This window comes from Ochlerotatus camptorhynchus, unplaced genomic scaffold (genome assembly GCF_037179485.1).
Source record: "Ochlerotatus camptorhynchus isolate MF236.1 unplaced genomic scaffold, CSIRO-AGI_Acam_v1.1 ptg000330l, whole genome shotgun sequence".
Classification (NCBI taxonomy): Eukaryota; Metazoa; Arthropoda; class Insecta; order Diptera; family Culicidae; genus Ochlerotatus; species Ochlerotatus camptorhynchus.
Window position 1 is genome coordinate 16971948 of NW_027040818.1, and position 18561 is coordinate 16990508.

The 18561-nt window shown below is 43.3% G+C and overlaps 1 protein-coding gene and 1 pseudogene across 1 annotated transcript in view; one reads left to right on the forward strand and one right to left on the reverse strand.

The window, feature by feature from the left end:
• CAP overlaps positions 1-18561 on the forward strand; it is a 401038-nt gene that overhangs the window by 79208 nt on the left and 303269 nt on the right. The window contains exon 2 of the mRNA XM_065230341.1: positions 12023-12079. Within this exon, the coding sequence (XP_065086413.1) occupies positions 12023-12079 (57 nt within the window). The remainder of the gene's footprint in view (positions 1-12022; positions 12080-18561) is intronic.
• Positions 13225-15023, reverse strand: LOC135708420 (heterogeneous nuclear ribonucleoprotein L-like; annotated as a pseudogene).

Genomic DNA, 18561 nt, shown 5'->3' on the forward strand with positions numbered 1-18561 from the left:
ATAGACTTGTTCCGTCTGAGAATAATAAGATCTGCCTGAACGACACAGTGGTGGAATGGTCGAAAGAGGTAGTCTACGGTAAAAAGGTAAATGAATCATTAAACAATGACGATGTTCCTTAATAAGTAAAAAAAAGTAGAAGGGTCTGTGCCTAGGGGCACGAACGGAAGCTTGACGTAGGACCGCTAGTGGACGGAATAAATGTGAAGAGCATTAAGTTCTTTTAATTGATCAAATCAGGCATAACATTTGATAACGGCACAAAAGCATTTGTAAACAAACATTCTAAGGCCCTTTACACGCGAACTAAAGTACGCCCACGCAAACCAATACCACTTACGGAAAGGTGATAGTTGCCCCTATGCGATGATGTAGTTGGTTTGCGTGGGCGTACTTTGGTTCGCGTGTAAAGGGCCTTAGAAGGTTTGTTTACAAATGCTTTTGTGACGTTATCAAATGTTATGCCTGAAATATCTATTATCTCAACTCTTTCCGGTGTTGAATTGTAGGCGATCCAAATTTATAGTAATCTTTTTCAAAAAGAAAGTTGATTACGAGAATCAATCAAAATCACTTGCACCCCTGCTTCCAAGTTTGTGTGGTCGTTGGGGGCTTGTGGTTCTGAATATGGACAAACAAGCACAGATAAATTCTATTCCAACTCTTTACTGATGTAAGCTTGATGGCCCTGAAAAGGGCCGTTTTATTGAAGAGGACATCCATGGCCACTTACGCTTGGCGTGTTTAGTGTAGGTGACAGCATCACGGACCTCATTTTCCACGAACACCTTCAGCACACCTCGTAGATCAGACCGGATATACGTCAGACACTGCCACGGCGAGCCAGACGACGGATGGTGGTTATCTCGAAGAATTTTCGATGACGATTGGGACCTCCTTTGCCACGATCTACTGCTACTATTGCTGACCACGCCGTCCAAAGCGAAAATGAGCTGATACCAGACAGCAGCGCTACTTTATATCTTTTTAGGTTAAAGCAGAATGTTGTGCAACCAAGTGGTATAAAGCTACAAAGACTCCTCCCATTATGAGTAGTTTGCTATCAAGTAGCGACACTGGCTATTTTCTTTTTGCGTACACGGCGAATGAGAACGACCCAAATTTGAGTTTAGTTCACTCATAATCGCCAAAAGTGCAGGAACTCAGCGATGAGTAAATTTGTCTCATGGTTTCCTGTGGAAAACCTAAAAAATCTGCCAGAAAATGAGGAAATTGACGAAAATTTTATTCAGTCTCGGAGTAGTACCAATAGACTGAGTGAATCCAATCTTTACTTTTCTCAAATTCGGGAATTTTTCCCTGGAAAATCCTGGAAAAACCTGGGAAAACATGAAGAATATTTACTCATCGCTGAGTTCCTGCACTTATTTCTGAGATAACTAAACTCAAATTTGGGTCGTTCTCATTCGCCGTGATAGATATCGGCGCCGGTGGTTAGCGTTATTACCTCTCACCCCAGCAGGCCTGGGTCCAATCTCAGTCGGTGCCATCGGCATGTTCTAAGGCATAACATCTCTGGGAGCTGCCTCCCTGGCGTCAGTAGCATTGGAGCTCAGTACGGAAAACAAGATACAAGATGTTGGTGTTGGTTTGTGTGAGCGGCCTTCGATTTGTGAGGCTTTGGAACGGTTTGTTTACAAATGCTGATTGGCCCTATTCTATTGTTGATCCAGAAATGTTTCCTGCCGTCTTCGTCGAATTAGATGCTAGATTGTTGCTTCTTCCATCGAAAATATCCGGCCGTGGCGATTTAAAGTTGATCAAGATTGATCAAAACAATTTGTATCCCTGCTTCCAGTTTGATTACATGAGCATTTTGTGTGGTTGGTGGTTCTGAATATGGACAAACAGGCAGATGAACTCTATTCCTACTCTTTACTGTAATAAGCTTGGTGGCCCTGAAAAGAGCCGTTTTGTTTCCAATGTTGGTGATGATTTAACCTCTGAAACCAAACAGAGTGCGTCTCTATCACTTCAAAAACGTAGATGACATCCATGGCCGCTTACGCTTGGCGTGTTTAGTGTAGGTGACAGCATCACAGATCTCATTTTTCAGAAGCACCTTCAGCACACCTCGTAAATCAAACCGGAGATACGTCAGACACCGCCACGGCGAGCCAGACGACGGATGGTGGTTATCTCGAAGAATTTGCGTTTGGTTCTGAACATGGCGATGAGTGTGTAAAATATTACGCAATTCCATCCTCCCTATTCGCACGCACCCGAGGATCGGAGGCGAATGCCACTTCGACTTGTTTCGTCTACTTACTACTCTCTGACGACTGTGCTGGGGAAGCAGCATATGCATGTAGGTAATTGGTGGATTTGTTAGTTAATTCGACGCTTTTGGACAATGCTAAACATTTACCAGTTTTTCAATAGTTTCTTGTTGAAAATCAACATTCGGAAGCATTGTTATCAATGCGTAGCCATATTTCTAATCGATTGGTGATAAAATTATTGAAATTGGACCAGGGGAAGCTGAGTTATTAACGTTCAAAATCTTTCTTAATTTGTTACATGTTCCATTTTCGGTTTTCACAAAGTGTACCCCCATATAGAAATCAAAGACGTAGTCCTACGTCAAAATTTCCTTAAAATAGATCGGATTGCTCCTTAAATGATTGATCAAAATACGTTAAAAATCTTAAAAGGCTCAGTAAATATTTAAAGTACGCTCCCTAAAATAGAGAAAACTGTACATTAAGCATTTGAAAATGCTCCTTAGTATGCACCGCTTTGCACCATTTTGAAGTGGAATTGTACCATATATCATCGGAAAAGCTGCTGTAAAAAGGTAAATATGTACCATGAAATCAGCTGAAATGTTCAGTAAATCATTGTGTGCATTTGTGCATTTTTACTGTACATTTCAGCTGATTTCATGGTACTTATTAACCTTTCTACAGCAGCTTTTCCGATGATATATGGTACAATTACACTTCAAAATGGTGCAAAGCGGTGCATACTAAGGAGCATTTTCAAATGCTTAATGTACAGTTTTCTCTATTTTAGGGAGCGTACTTTAAATATTTACTGAACATTTTAAGATTTTTAACATATTTTGATCAATCATTTAAGGAGCAACCCGATCTATTTTAAGGAGATTTTTTTTACTTATTAATGATAATTTCATCTGTTTTATTGAGCAAAAGTAGGGCTGCCGGTAGTCTACCTCGGCTTAACACTGGACAGCAAGCTGATTTTCAGTCCGCTTTTTAGATACACATGTAGTTGGTTACAAAAGTGCTAAAATGAAACCAAGAAATCACGAGGAAAATCAGGACATATTCATGATCAACGTGTTTCAACGAGGAGTGGAATGAATTACCAATGTGACGTATGTATAGCTGCTCTTGTAATCTATGCGGCTTACAGAATAAGGTGAAGAAGCGTTGGAGGCCTTCAGCGAAGGAGGTCTCCAAAAAGAAGCGGAAATTTCCAAAGGCAAACGGCATTCATGTACCCTCCTTGAACGACACAATAAGCTTCTGCAGCTTGTGCCAGGTGAACCACCACGAACCGGCGATTCAGTTGTTGCATCCTATCTAAGGGAAAACCGTTCTAATGAAGATGGCTCCATAACTCTTGCTAACATAAGAGGACGTCCTTCCCGTTGGGTCACAGGTTCATCGACGTCGCTTGGTAATAAAATTCTATCTGTTGATGACTTGTTCCTAATATAAACTAAATGCAATTTGAGCACAAGGAAAACATTGCAATTAAGCAGTGTCCTCCGAGGAATGGATATCGAAGTCTTCCCCAAAAGATAAAAGATATGAACCAGGAGCTAAAGGAGTTCTTTTGTGTTACACATCTTGCATTCGAATTTGAGCAGACCAGTAAGGAGTCTTCTCCAAGAGTCTTGATGAAACAAGTCATATCTAATACCGATGTATTCTATAAGATAGGAGCAGATGGGGGAGGAGGCTCATTTAAGATTACGTTATCTATCGTAGTAAAGGAGCGAAAACGGGGGAATGGACCTAAAGATACAAGAGTGAAGAAGTTGTTTCTTCTTGCAGTAATACCCAGCATTCCGGAAAAGTACACCAATATTGAACAAGTTTGGTCGCCACTTATCCCGTTGGACAAATTGGAAGCGGTTGTCGCAGGTGACCTAAAAATCATCAATCTTTTGCCAGGTATCATGGGTCACAGTTCAAGTTACGTAAAATGGAAGACTGATGGTGCTGCTGATAAACGAGTAAAGGATTTTTATAACTGCGTTCAAAAACCAATGTTGTGTGGAGCTTCTTATCAAAAAACTATTCTGCTTTGTTCACCACCCGTGCTCCATATCGTTCTTGGGATATTAAACGCCATTTACAAAGGTGTTGAAGCTGTTGATCCAACAACTGCTGAGCAGTGGATGAAGCTAGGTTCATGTTCAACGTCATATCAAGTATGGCTTTGCAGGTAGAAACTGTCACAAATTACTGGAGAAGAGGACTTTGTTGAAATCTTATCGCCGCTCAGTATTTTCAGAAATGTAAGTGTTGAAAACAATGGCGATGGGCACCGATCTTTCAGCAGAGCAAATAAAACGCACAATTGCAATATTTGCCACATGCTACAAAGCTGTAATATTTATATAATTAAAATACACATCAAAATACAATACATTACAGTACTTACAACTTCGGTGTTTTCTCGCATTGGAATAGCTAACAGAGCGATTTATTCTTCCAATGCGCCCGTGCCGTCGCTTGCTTTCACTGATCTATTGTAAATGTGATCATTGACAGCACGGGCGTGTGCGAGAAAACCCCGAAGAACGACAAACAAACACACAACAATATCAAACATTTCTTCAAGGGGCTCGTCGAGCGGTTGCAAACGCAACAGTAAGAATTCAATTAAACTCATTATCATTAACTTAATTAAGCGACTATTTGTAGGTACTTGACCGTTTTGCTGAGGTGTTCAAAGCTTGCCTTCAAGAAAACTTAATTTCTGGATATCTTCAGAGAATTGAAGAATTTGCCGAGAGCTGGATTCACGCAGGACTACCAAATAGCTCCAAGTTCCGTATCTTACGTTTCCATGTTCTAGAGTTCAACAACTTCGTAGGATCAGGGCTGGGGCTATATGGCAAACAGGCGTGCGAAACTGTCCATTTTGATTTTGGACTAACATGGCAGAAGATGAAAGTTTCAGAGACGTCAGAACATTCCGACGATCATTTGCTACGTTCCGTGATTTTATACAACAGTACTCATTTGTAAAAACTATACCTATAATAAAAATTCTTGTAAAATTGTTACTTGAGTACGATATTTTAATTAAATTTAAACGAAAAGCCTGTTATCAAGTCGGAGGATAACTTACCTAGGTTTCTCTACACTGAAAAAAAATTTCATATCGTTTCCATTGGGAACGCACATGATATTTTCTCAATAACAAAATTAATGATTTTTATCTAAAATTCACATAACGTTCATACGATCACATGAATTTTGTATGACAAATCACATAAACTTCATTGGACACATAAGGTTCATGTGATTTTGTGGTGCGATTCCCAATTATTAAGTTATGTGAAATTCTAATGGATATTTTCCATTGAAAATGTGATTTATATTTTGAGTGTACTCTCTGTACATATTTTCCATCGCTCTGCTGTCCTTTTTTTAAATCAAAAGGGGGATGAGGGCTCTTACTACCAATTTCTTGGATATTCAAAAGCTACCATTGTAAAACCATAATTTAAATGCTGAAAAATCTTCAAAAAAAAAGTTGCTCTAGACCCCCCGACCGATTATTTCATTCTAGGTCGCAGATGATAGGTGAAAACCTATTTTTACATGTGTGCAAATATCAGACTTGCCAAACTTTTTATGTGTTTACAAAACACGCTGCGTCTAGTTTTAATTAGAGGGAATCGAATGTTGTTTACATTCTCGAATTACTCACAATTTTGGGCTCTTCTTAAAGGGAGTGCATGGATTTGAGGTAGGTGGTGGCGCTAAATTTACCATGAGTACTGACTCTGAGACTGACACCGTGCTAAGCACCAATGCTACCGACGCCAGAGAGGCAGCTCCCACACCTGGACCCTACCTATCGACCCATCAACTCATGAACCGGGGACCACCGGTTTTACTTCCCTTCCGTAGAGAGGCGTGATCAGAGATTTTTTTTTTTAATTCTTTATTTAAGAGATTTTTAGCCTTAGGCTAGTTCATCTCTAGTCAGTTGTTGAGGTCTCAGAAGGAGAACCTCCTACGGAATTGTTGGACATAGTAGGCTTAAAATGAGTTTCTCCTGACAATGCCTGGGGGGAACACCTTCATGAGGGCCAGAAGACTCATCCCATGTGATGCCCCTCCGGCTGCTGAGGCTGTAAGGTGACAGCTCTCCTGGCTCTTCACGAAGACGACAACAAGTTCAAAATGAATAACACAAAACTGAACGAGACGACACCGTGACGAGGTCCAAAGGCTCATCCCGTGCGGTGCCGTCCCGACAGTCAGAAGAAATTAAACATATAAACAAATGAACGAGTATACAAACGAATATAACAGCTATGGCTTTCCTAGATCTCATGGTATAGGTTAGCTTCCCTGAGGAAAACTAGCAGGGCGTCTGCAGCGGCTGAATCCTCTCCGAGTAGGTTCCGGATGCTGGAGGCGATCCCATAGGATTCCCTGAGGTCCTGGAATTCAGGACAGATGCAGAGGACGTGTTCAACGGTGGCCGGGAGATGGCAGATGGCACAGCTTTTGCGGAAGGGACCTCCGCCGCCGAAGTTATAGTAAAACCGACAGTGGCCAGTCCTCAGCCTTGAGAGCACTCTCTGATCCCGGAGGTTTGGGAGGTCCGTCCATGCCTCCGTGGTTCCTTTGATCTTCCGGATGAAAGGCTCTCGAGTGCTGAACCACTGGTCGGCCCAGGCTTTCTGTACGGTTGTTTTGATCCATCGCCGGAGATCTGGAAGGGGGACTTTGTCCGTGAATCTCGGACCCGCCGGTCCAGTTCCAGCGAGTTGGTCTGCTGCTTCATTACCAGGTATTCCGCAATGACTAGGGATCCATGTAAAAATGGTGCTGCTCGGGGCGTATTCGATGGTAGCTTGAATCCACGGGTGGGTGGGAACTGCTGAAGCTAGCTCTTGGATAGCACTGAAGGAATCAGTTAGTATTACGATTGGCTGGTTTGCTGGTGACGTGGCCGCATGGAAGATTGCGGCCGCTTCGGCCGAGTAAACGGAGCATTGTTGTGGTAAGCTGCTGCTAGCGAGTATGCCACTTCCGGATACTCCGATGCCAACGCCCGTGTTGGATCGGGAACCATCGGTGTACCGGTGAGTGTGTTCGGCGTAATGGGTTCGGAGGCGTTCGATTACTGTGCGACGGAGGGCCGCGGAGTTGTCTCCTGCTTTAAATCGATTTTTTATGTGATAGTCAATATGAATGCTGGAAGAGAGCCAGTTCTTCTCTCCGTGCCAGTGGATCCTAGCCACTGGGGGGAGGTCAATGCTGGCGATCGTCTGCAGGATTCTGTCCCCCTCGTCGAGGAGGAAGATTCTGCCGTTTCCTGCTGTCTTGGCGGCGAAGGATGCAGCTTTGAAGATGATAGCGTTAATGATGCGGTACCGAAAGGGTAGAACCCCTGCTTCAACACAAGCGGAATCAGCGGGGGTGGAAGGTAGAAGGCCAGAGATTATCCTGATGCTGCTGTTGAAGGTTGGACCGAGGATCTCAACCTGCTTCTCAGAGTTGATACACGTGAGCTCTGTTCCATACAGCAGCCTGCTATCGATGATAGCTTGCGCTACCCGGAAGCGAACTGCCCGATTATTAGTGCGATGGGGCCTGGAGATGGTCCGGATCAGGTTAACTCTGCTTCGGCAGTCTTTTTTGACCTGGTTGAAGTGCGGCACGAAGGAGAGGGTGCGGTCCACAAGTACCCCCAGGATACGAATGGATTTCTTGATGGGGATAGCCTGGTCGCCAATCTTAATGGCGGTCCCGTTGACCCGGTGTCTTGAAGGGCAGACGTGGCATCTGATGCTTTTTTTGGCAGAGAGCTGATAACCGGCAGTTTGGGCCCATTTTACTACGGCTGAGACCGCGGCTTGCGTGAGGTTCCGGGTGCGTGTTGTGGTGGGCCCCGTTACCACGATGAGGACATCGTCGGCGTACACAAAGATGCGGACGTTCTTTGGTAACTGGCGGAAGATTCCGTTCATCGCGATAAGGAAGAGTGTGACGGAGATCACTGATCCCTGGGGGACCCCCGTTTCCTCCTGAAAGCTCCTGGATTTGGCATTTCCGATAGCAACATGGAAAATACGGTCAGTGAGGAAGTTCCGAACGAAGTGGACCATGTGTCCGTTAAGTCCCCAGCTGACGAGTTTGGCAAGTACAGCCGGAGTCCAGGTCCTGTTAAAAGCCTTAGAGATGTCTAGTGAGACCATTTCAGTGTGGTGTCCCTGGTCGAAGGCGTCTTTCAGCACGTCTCCCAGTGTGGCGAAATAGGTAGAGGTGCCGAATCCTGACCTAAAGGCGTGTTGTCGATGGTCGAGAAGATTGTTGGTCTCCAGGAATGTCCTGAGTCTGCGATTAACCATCCGCTCGAAGACCTTGCTCATGCAGGAAGTGAGTGCGATGGGCCGGAACTTTGTCGTGTCCTTCGTGTTTTCACTCGTCTTCGGGATTGGAATAACCAGGCTCTCCCTCCAGGATGCTGGATAGGAGTCGGTGGTCCAGAGCTTGTTGAACAGGTCGAGCATCAGGACTTGCCCTTCGATCGGTAGGTGTGATAGTAGGGGGTACCCGAGTTCGTCGGGACCCGCCGATTTCCCCTTGCTCTTGCTGAGTGCAAATTTCAGCTCCTCCCATGAGAAAACCCCATTTATCCTGGTGTTATTGTTATCATTCGGAACGTTGAAGTTACCTATGGAGGTCGGTGTGGCGTTGTTGCGGCGACGGAAGTTCTCGCTGTATCCGGGAATAGCCGAAAGCTCCGCGAAGTATTTGCCTAACTCATCGGCTACGGCTGTTGGCTCTGATACGGTGATGCCACTGGATTGCACTTGCAGTGGGGCTGAACGTCTCTTTCCGCTTAGCGCATTTACCCGGTTCCAAATGTCTGCCGAGGACTGGGAAGCGTCGATGCTGTCGAGAAAGTTCGTCCAGCTCTCTTGCTTGGCACTTCGAATCGTTTTCCGGCATTGGATGTGAAGTTCACGGTAACGTTCGAGGATGCCGTCTCTGTCAGGGTCGTCTGGTCTAGTCTTTCTCAACTTACGGAGGGCCTTTCGTCGGGCCTTCAGCGCTGCCTTGGTTTCGTCGGACCACCATCTGAGAGCCTTCCGTCCGGGGATGCTGCTGGTTTTGGGTATTGAGGCGACAGCTGCTTCGAGGATTAGTTTCGTAAGGTCGGGGATATTGCCTGGATTCTGCTCCTGGATACCGGTGAGAATGGCGTTCCTGTACACCTCCCATTTGGCTTTGTCATACATCCAGCGTGGTCTACGGGTGGTTTCTGGGGCTGTGGCAGATGAGAGTTGGATCTGGATCGGGTAGTGATCGCTGCCGTACAGGTCAGCGTTGGTACACCACGTAACCTTTCCAGCCATGGAACCGCTGACCGTAGAAACATCGATAGCGGTGGCGTGTCTCCCATTAAAGAACGTCGGGTTTCCATGGTTAAGGACCGTCATGTCCTCCTTTTTTTTTTTTTTTTTTTTCTTTATTTTAGAGATTTTTAGCCTGAGGCTAGTTCATCTCTTCGTCATGTCCTCCTGCTCGAAAGTATCCATAAGGAGGCTTCCTCTGGGATCCGAGCGAGGGCAGCCCCAGGACGGGTGGTGCCCATTGAGGTCACCAACGAACATCCTCGGTTCGGGCAACTTCCTGAAAACATCCGTCATTTTGTTGGCAAGATTTGACACGTACGTTCTCCCGCATGGCAGATACGCACAGGCCACCGCAATGTTCGCTGGCTCTTCCAGTTGAACGGCGATGATTGGAAGATCGTCCCCTAGGTGGATTTCGCTGAATGGTATATTCTTCAGGACTCCGATGGCCACAGAATGCCGAAAGTTCCTTCCTCTTTTTAGGACCCATGTGTATTTTCCGCCAAGCGAGCGGTTCATCTGGTCCACCGTCACCTTGTTGACTTCCTGGAGGGCTATGACCCAGGGTGGATTGCTGTGACAGAGCAGCTCCAAATCGCTAAGGTCGTGATCAGAGATGTTGTGCCTCAGAAAATCGCGGCGGCGCCGACTGGGATTTAACCCAGGCCTGCTGGGTTAAAGGTAATCACGATTACCACTACACCACCGGCACCGCTGATGAGCGTCAATTTTGACATAACTTTGAGTTACAACAGCCATTGAATCTTTTAAAGAATAATCATAGCACTCTTACACTATCAAATCGAACAAGTGCGAGCAGGATGGGTACAAATTATGAAGGAAGTCTCCTTCTCTGTCTATCTTTGCATGGAAAGTGTGTGCTAGATATAGAAAGTCTAACCACATACGTCCTGCTGCTAACATAAATGGTGTATTGAATCACACAACGATTAACATTCCTTGGGCTGGTTTAGGGACAAAAGGTCGAATTAACAAAAAGTCGAAATGACGAAAGGTCGAAAAACAAAAAAAAACGTAAGACAAAAGGTCGAAACGACGAAAGGTTGAAAGGAACAAAAACTGATATATATATTCTGAATCTGAAAACTCAGAAGAGAATTATGATTTTATATTATTTTCCCTCGTTCTGTGAAATATGGTTTTCTCAGTTTTGTCTTTCGACCATTTGTCTTTTCAACCTTTTTTCCTTCGATCTTTAGACCCTTTCGACCTCTCATTCTTTCAACCATTTGTCTTTTGACCTTTCGTCTTTTGATCTTTTGTCCTTTCGACCTTTTGTCACAGATTCCCCTACGCCATATGCAGCAATGCTGCTTCGTTAGGACCCACATTATTTTCCCAAAATTATTCATCCAGCATAACTGGATGCAACAGTAAGCATCATGAGCACAACTTTCGTTCAAAACACTCTACCTCTGCCACCCGTGCCTTTTAGTAAGCGCATCGCAATGCATTTTTAATCGCATACAATTGGAAGCCTTTTCGCAAGTTTGAATTTTAGAATTTTCCTGCATTGCCAAAACGAGGCAGTCACGCTGGAGCTGGCATCAAATATTCACACGGGTGGAAATTGTTTTACCTCCGCATGCACCCCCCCCCCCCCCCTTTCAAGGTGCACCAATCACAACCTATACGATAGCAAGCCAAAAGGGTGGGGTGGATTTTCGTGACAGAAAATCCACGCTACAGGGTAAGTTTCGAAAAATAAAAATCATCTGCAACATCGTTTCAGCGAGTGGGATTCATAATTCAATCGGACAGATTTCGATTTTGCTTCTTTTTTTTTTATATTTCGTTTGACCGGTATTTAATCGCATCAGGGCTTAATCAAATTCTGAATGAAAATTTAATAACCAAATGAGGATAATCCGATCAATTCGTGTTTTTCATATTTTCATCGTGAACATATTTCACGAAACTACCTGACATTGTAGTTGGCAGAAACAGGACACTACCAAATCACCATTTTCCAACGACCGATTGGACAATAATTATATTAATTAAATGTATAATTACAATTTATGCAGTCACCGGCGGGGGTCATTTCACTTGATGATATTCAAATGATGAAATGGTTCGAAGGTACAAATTTGCAAACGATTCCACATCCTCATTAAACGCTACGAGAGACATTTCGTGCGTTTCAACAACAGCAATACCAACGGCAGCAATGCGGTATCGATTCATCATCATTCTCCCACACACGAACGGTCTGTGTTTGCAGTGGAAATAAAACGACTGCACAATTGAATTACATTTCAATTAGCCGCAGCATGTAATTCGATCTGACGTATTTATTCCCGATGGTTATCATTTTATTTTTTCAGTTGTAAATGTTCAAAATGCGATTATAAATCAATTTAAATCGATTTTTTCCTCAAATTTCATTTGCAGAAACACAGCCCAAGGAAGCGAGCCGAGCACGCCCGGAAAGCATTTACGACAACAGCGGTGAGTGGAAACTTTAATCATCGATATTCAACTCACAATTTGCATCCATTCATAAATGTACTCAACAATACGTTTTCGCGCGGACTCGCGATGAGAGACAGACTAATGGCGATGATGCTTCACCGATTTTGATTGACGTTATCGCATATTAATTAGCACGTGTGAGAAACATTCTAACCGAGTTTGGAATACAAATACACACATTCATGTAGAAACTCTAAAATTATGCATTACTCATATGCACACATGCTGAACGTTACAGTCACTGGTTGGTGGGTTCGTTAATATGAATACAAACGAACAAAGTAACCGCAGAAGTTGTTTGCTAAAACGTCCATCACACGAGGGAGACGGGAAGAGCGGTAGCTGACACACATACGGTTGGCGATTGTCACGTCATTCGATGGAGGAAAGGTGTCGACGCACAGTGGGGCGGACAGAATTGAAAAAAAAAACAAGTAGTTTGGATCGTTTGATATTTTTCCTATAATCATCATTAAATTCTATTGGAAAATTCATGTTTTCAGCTCACTAGGCTTCTAGATATATTTTTTATATAATTTCAAAGTTCAAAATTTGCCTAAAATGCGTGTTTTATCTCCAGTTTAATAGTTTTATTATAGCTTTTATTTGTCTTTTAAGTGAACATTATTTTCAAAAATTTATGATTGAAAATATTAGTATACTTTTCCCAAGAAGTTGGTCACTCTGCACAGTGTGCCAAAAAATAAGCTTGAGCACACCTGGGCACAGTCATTGGCACTGTTTGGCACCCATGGTTACAATTTTTCTGATCTTTAAAGTTACTGGTAACACTGAACTTTTTCAGCGCCTGCGCAGGGTGCATGTGTCAAAATTTGTTATTTATGTTGCCACAATAGAATTAGGGCGTAACAGCTTTTGTAAACAATGACTTCTCTCGATGATTTCTAGAAACTCAAGGCTCGCTCAAGCAAATCAATATCACCATCAGGTAGGGGAAGTCTTCCCCTACCCGATGGTTATGTTGGTTTGCGTGGGTGCGCCTTGAATTCCTAGAAAAAATCGAGAGAAGTCCTTGTTTACAAAAGCTGTTAGCCCCTTATTCCAGCTCTATCTAGATTTGTTTTTTAAACTCAACCGTGAATCTCCACCAAGTCTCGTCGTTGCTTTTGCTTTCCTTCTAAGGGCATGGACTTCATTCTACATTGGTTCATCGTGTTCGGATTTGAGACAATCGCCCGTCACCGAAATGGGCGTCAGGCCCATGTTACCGATGTTCTCGTTGCTCCACGCACCGTTCATCGTCTTGGACGAGAAGAAGCACAGCTTCATAATGAACGGGAATTTTGTACCTTTGTGATCGGTAGCACTGTGGTTGCATTTCATGATGGCGTTCACCGCCAGGGCTACGCTCGGGAACTCAACCAATCCGGAGGAGGAGGAGCGTTCCGATTTCAGCGGGAACATTTGCACTTGCAACGGGTGGCAGTCCTTGGTGGTGAATGCAGTCAGCAGCAGATCCTCGGACATACTGGGTGGGGTATTGAAGAAGTGGAGAATCTTGCTCGGGAAAGGAAGCGATTGTTCTTGGAGGCACTGTAGTCGTTGAAGCTGATCGAATTGTCCAATTTTGGACACTGACAAGTAGTTCTGCTTGGAAAATGCAATCTAAATTTTGCTACCATCATTTCCGGTTGGAATGTTGTTCAAGTGCTGGATGCTTTTTGGTCTTCAAGTACTTTATCCTGACAATAATTCCGTACAGGCAGAACAAATTGAACAGCTTATCGGTGATGCCTGTGTTGTTCTCGAGTCCGTAGACCATCATCACTGCGCCCTGTTGCTGTGCCGGTTGAATGGAAGTTGGCTGGTCCGTTTCGGGTCAGCGGTGCGTCCTTCATCAGTCCAACGTGGGTTGGATTCCAGTTTTCCGACGGATGAAACCCGGGCGGTGAAAAATTCTGTGCAAATCCGTTTCCTCCGCCGGCTCCCAGAAGGGCTGGTTCAGGACCATGGTTGACTAATGATCGGCGGTCGTTGTACGGGGTGTGCCTTCTGCTGAAGATGTTAGGATCGTGTAGCAATGGGGCTCGTCCGTTGCAGGCATCCTTGGAGACGGCTGCTTCCAATGTGTAGTTCAAACTGAAGTCCGTGTCGTTTTTGTAAACATTGAGTGTTTCTGGCTTGGCATAGTCGATCTTCAGTGTGCAGCAACCGGAGTAGATGTCACAGCCATTCAATGCATCGCGGCGCTTGGACTCCATTCTTCTTGAATATCTTGATACGTTGCACTTGTCCGTTGGGTGAGCAGATGGTGTGTAGAACGTCCACTGTAATAGAATAGACTGGATTAATGATGGTGAACAGCAGGATATGGTTGGGCCGGGTTGCTACCTCGTGCTTTCGCCGAGACTCATCTGTTACGTTGATGTTGTTGTTGTTCCGGCTATTGAGCGGAACCGTCTCGATCATCTCCTGGCCGGTACAGAGTTGCTTGTTGTGCGGCCCATCCTGGCCACCGCCGGCACCGTTTCCGTTGAACACCATGATCATTGAAATTGAGCTTTGTTTACTAGCACACACACGGCAAGCAAAGAGGAGGGAAAGGTTGAGAAAATGTCGCGACACCTCACTTCGCGTCACTTATCACTCGGAACAGCCAGTGATAATAACCGCTTTTGAAAAACCTGGAACTTTTCCTCACTTAACGTAGACTCGTACTAGGTGAAACTCCACCCGCTAGGTCCGTATCTCGGAACGGAAATGTCCTTCCTACTCCCGGGTCATCTAAAATACCGGGTTGCCAAACAAGGCATTATTCACAAGCAAACAAAAGTCAGTTCAATGACTGCTCGGCACTGCCGGCACAGCTGCGGCACACTGAGACACACTCAGAAAAAAAAGTTGGTACAAAATGAGTGAGTAAAATGACCACTTCTTGACTTTTCCACCTTATTTCCTATCGATAACATTGAATAGAAAAAGATCTTTTGATCATTTTTCTAAAACTTCAATGTTCAATCATGAAAAACTAAAAAAAAAAATACAATTTGTCACCAGTTTACCAATTTGGCGCTATCTAAAAGGGAATTTCATCAGTTTTCCAACAGGTATATTTTATTTATATCAAGTCTGATGAACAGCATACTAGGTGGGGTGAAAAGTAACCTCCTTGGGAATGTTTTGGGCTACCACTTGCGGGTACCTGTTCCGGTATCATTTCCGAGTTTGGCCAATTTGGATAAATCTGGTTCCCTTGTTGGTAATAATTTTCATGTTTTTTTCTCAGAATTTTGCCCAGGCTTAGCTAGGAGTCGACCCACTGTGCGATGGAAAAAATATTGAAATTTGAAGAAGCCATATCAGTTAATCGGTTGGGTGATTGGTTGACTTAGGTTGGCACAAAAACGGTAGCTGCGGAATATAATCTCTACAAAGGTGAATGAAAGGTGATGTGCGTTTGAACAGATCCATGCCAAATGACGAATCGATCTGACGCGACCTTTTCCAAATTGCATGAAACGTTGCCTAGTTGTCGGTTATGGTCAGATTTGAGCTAAAATTCGGCAATTTTTTTTTGTTTCAAAATGGCTTTCTCAAAACTCTTGAACAAATCATAACTCTAAAACTTTACTGTTACTTGCCAGTTCAGAGAAAAATTAGCATTTGGCGTCAGATTTGATAACCGGAATTGACAATCGTCACTGACAGCTCTGCTTTTGGGATTTTCCAACACTGAACCAAAATCGTTCCTAGAAGACCGAGTTGGAGACCGCAACATTCAAGACAACATTTAAAACAACTAGTCAGATGGAAGCTCGCAAGATAAATTGAAGAACCCTGAAGCTATTTGAATAGAAAAGTAAATGAAAACTACATTTCAGCGCATTGACACAAGAAGATCACCCGTCTAAACACCGATTTCCAGTATGCCTGGGTGATACAATTGATAATCCAGCGGATCGCATCGTATGCATCAAGCCGTTCGATCCGTCCTCTACCGAGGCTTCGAAGAATGACAGGTATTATCCGATTTCGTGTTGTGCTTATGTTTGACAGCAGCGGATGTTGCTTCTTCTTATTTGTGAAATGTCGATGCATGTCATGATTTCTGTGAATCAGCAATAATTCCTTTATGGAAAAAATAAACATTGTAAAACATTTCAAGTAATTTTGGGCAAAATGTAAAAGCAATCTGTTTAACAGGCCGAATACGATGGGTAAATAACTTTACGCCGACTACGATGCCTCCGAAAAACGTGTACTGGCAAGTTTGCAATGACATAACTTAGCCATTTCTTGTAGTCCACATCGTGCTCTCTTGCCGTGCGGATCTATTTGCTTTTTGCTGAAGGAAGTGTTACTACTACCTAAAGCTACAACAAATTTAAACAGCACTTTTCAGTGCTCAACCTGTAAAAATTTTTCTACCTTGTTCAACTCTTATTCCTCTTCGATCCTTGTTTGGACCCTACCCGAGGTAATCCTTCTTGGATATCGATTTGGAAAATTCCTCTTCGATCCTTCAGATTCTTATAGTAATCTGCTTGGAAGTCGATTTGGATAAGAATTTACTGCCGCCATGGCGCCTAAACGCAAAAGAAAGGGGCAAACTCTTGACCCCCCTTCTGATGAAATTAATTTGAGTAATCAATTTGATTTGCTCACGGATGATGAGAATGATCCATCATCCAAGAAAAATTCTAGTAAACTTTCCCGGCTTAATGCAAAGAAGGAAAAGATTCCCCCTATTGTGATAACCACTACCGATTTCCATGCTCTTCGCATGGAACTTTTGAATTTCGTGAAAGTTAAGTTTTCACTACAAATTGGACGTCGGGGTGAATGCCGTGTACTGGCTGAAACCTTGGACGGATTTAAATGTCTTCTCAAGTATCTTACTGAGAAGAAGCACAAATTTTTTACTTACGACACCAAAACTGAACGTGTGTTCAAGGTTGTCATGAAAGGACTGCCCAGTGGTGAATCCCTGGATCAGATCAAAGATGAACTGGCAAAATTACTTGGAGTTGTGCCACTCCAAGTAATCAAAATGAAAATGAAATCCCGTCCTGGCGATTCGCGCAACGGGATTTCTAATGATTTTTATTTAGTTCACTTCAAATCTAGTGAACTAAACAACATTAAGGCCTTAGAAAAAGCTAGCCTTATGCTCCATGTCCGAGTGAAGTGGGAACACTTCAGGAAGACTGGAGGAAATTTCCAAAACCTCACCCAGTGCCGTAAGTGCCAGGGATGGGGTCACGGAACTAAAAATTGCTACATGCCAGCTAAATGCATGAATTGTGGTGATTCATCTCACGCAAAGGACGACTGTCCTGTGAAGGAAGATCCTAAGAAATTTAAATGTTCAAATTGTGGTGAAAACCACAAATCCAATTTTTGGGAATGTAAGACTCGCAAAGCGATCCTACAATCTCGTTCTAACCGTCAGGTAGGAAACGCTCAACGTTTCCGACCAGGTACAAATTCCTCTGCTGTTAACAACGGTCAGCGAGGAACAAATTCTACATTCGTACCCGTAGGTACAAATATCTCCCCTGCTTCAAATGTTTCATCTGTACCTACTCCCCTCGCTGCTAACAATGTTCAGCGAGTTAATGGAGCTACCTATGCTGCTATTGCAGCGGGTAGAAATCAAAATACTAACCACCGTTCTAACGGAAATTTTGACAATTTTGACTTAGGAAGCATTACTGCCCCCAAAATGGAATTTTTACAGAATTCATTAATTGACATGATTTCTGATATGCTTAAATCTAACTCCATGTTTGATGCTATTCAAACTGGAGTTAAATTTGCAAATAATATTGTCATGACTTTAAAATTCAGTAATGGATTTTAAAGCATTAAATATTGTAAATTGGAATGCTCGATCTCTTAAATATAATGGAGACGAGCTATTTAACTTTTTGAGAGTTCATAACGTGCATATTGCCGTTATAACTGAAACGTTCCTTAAACCTGCCCATAAGGTTAAGAAGGACGCAAATTACTTGATTTATAGAAATGATCGTCTTGATGGACCCTGTGGTGGCGTTGCCATCATTATTCATAGACGAATCAAACATAAAATTCTTTCTTCATTTGAAACCAAAGTTTTTGAAACTTTGGGAGTTTCTGTTAAAACAAAATTTGGACAACTTACGTTTATAGCTGCCTATTTGCCATTCCAATGCGTAGGCCAGCAAAAGAATTTTCTCAAGGGTGACCTCCAGAAACTTACCCGTCATAGGTCTAAATTCTTCATTATTGGTGATTTTAATGCAAAACACCGCTCATGGAATAATGCTCAAAGCAATTCCAATGGTAATATTCTGTTTGATGATTGTTCTGCAGGTTATTACACTATTCAATATCCAAACAGCCCAACATGCTTTTCTTCTGCAAGAAATCCCTCAACTATTGATTTGGTCTTAACTGATTCATGTCATCTTTGCAGCCAATTGGTTACCCATGCTGACTTCGGTTCTGATCAC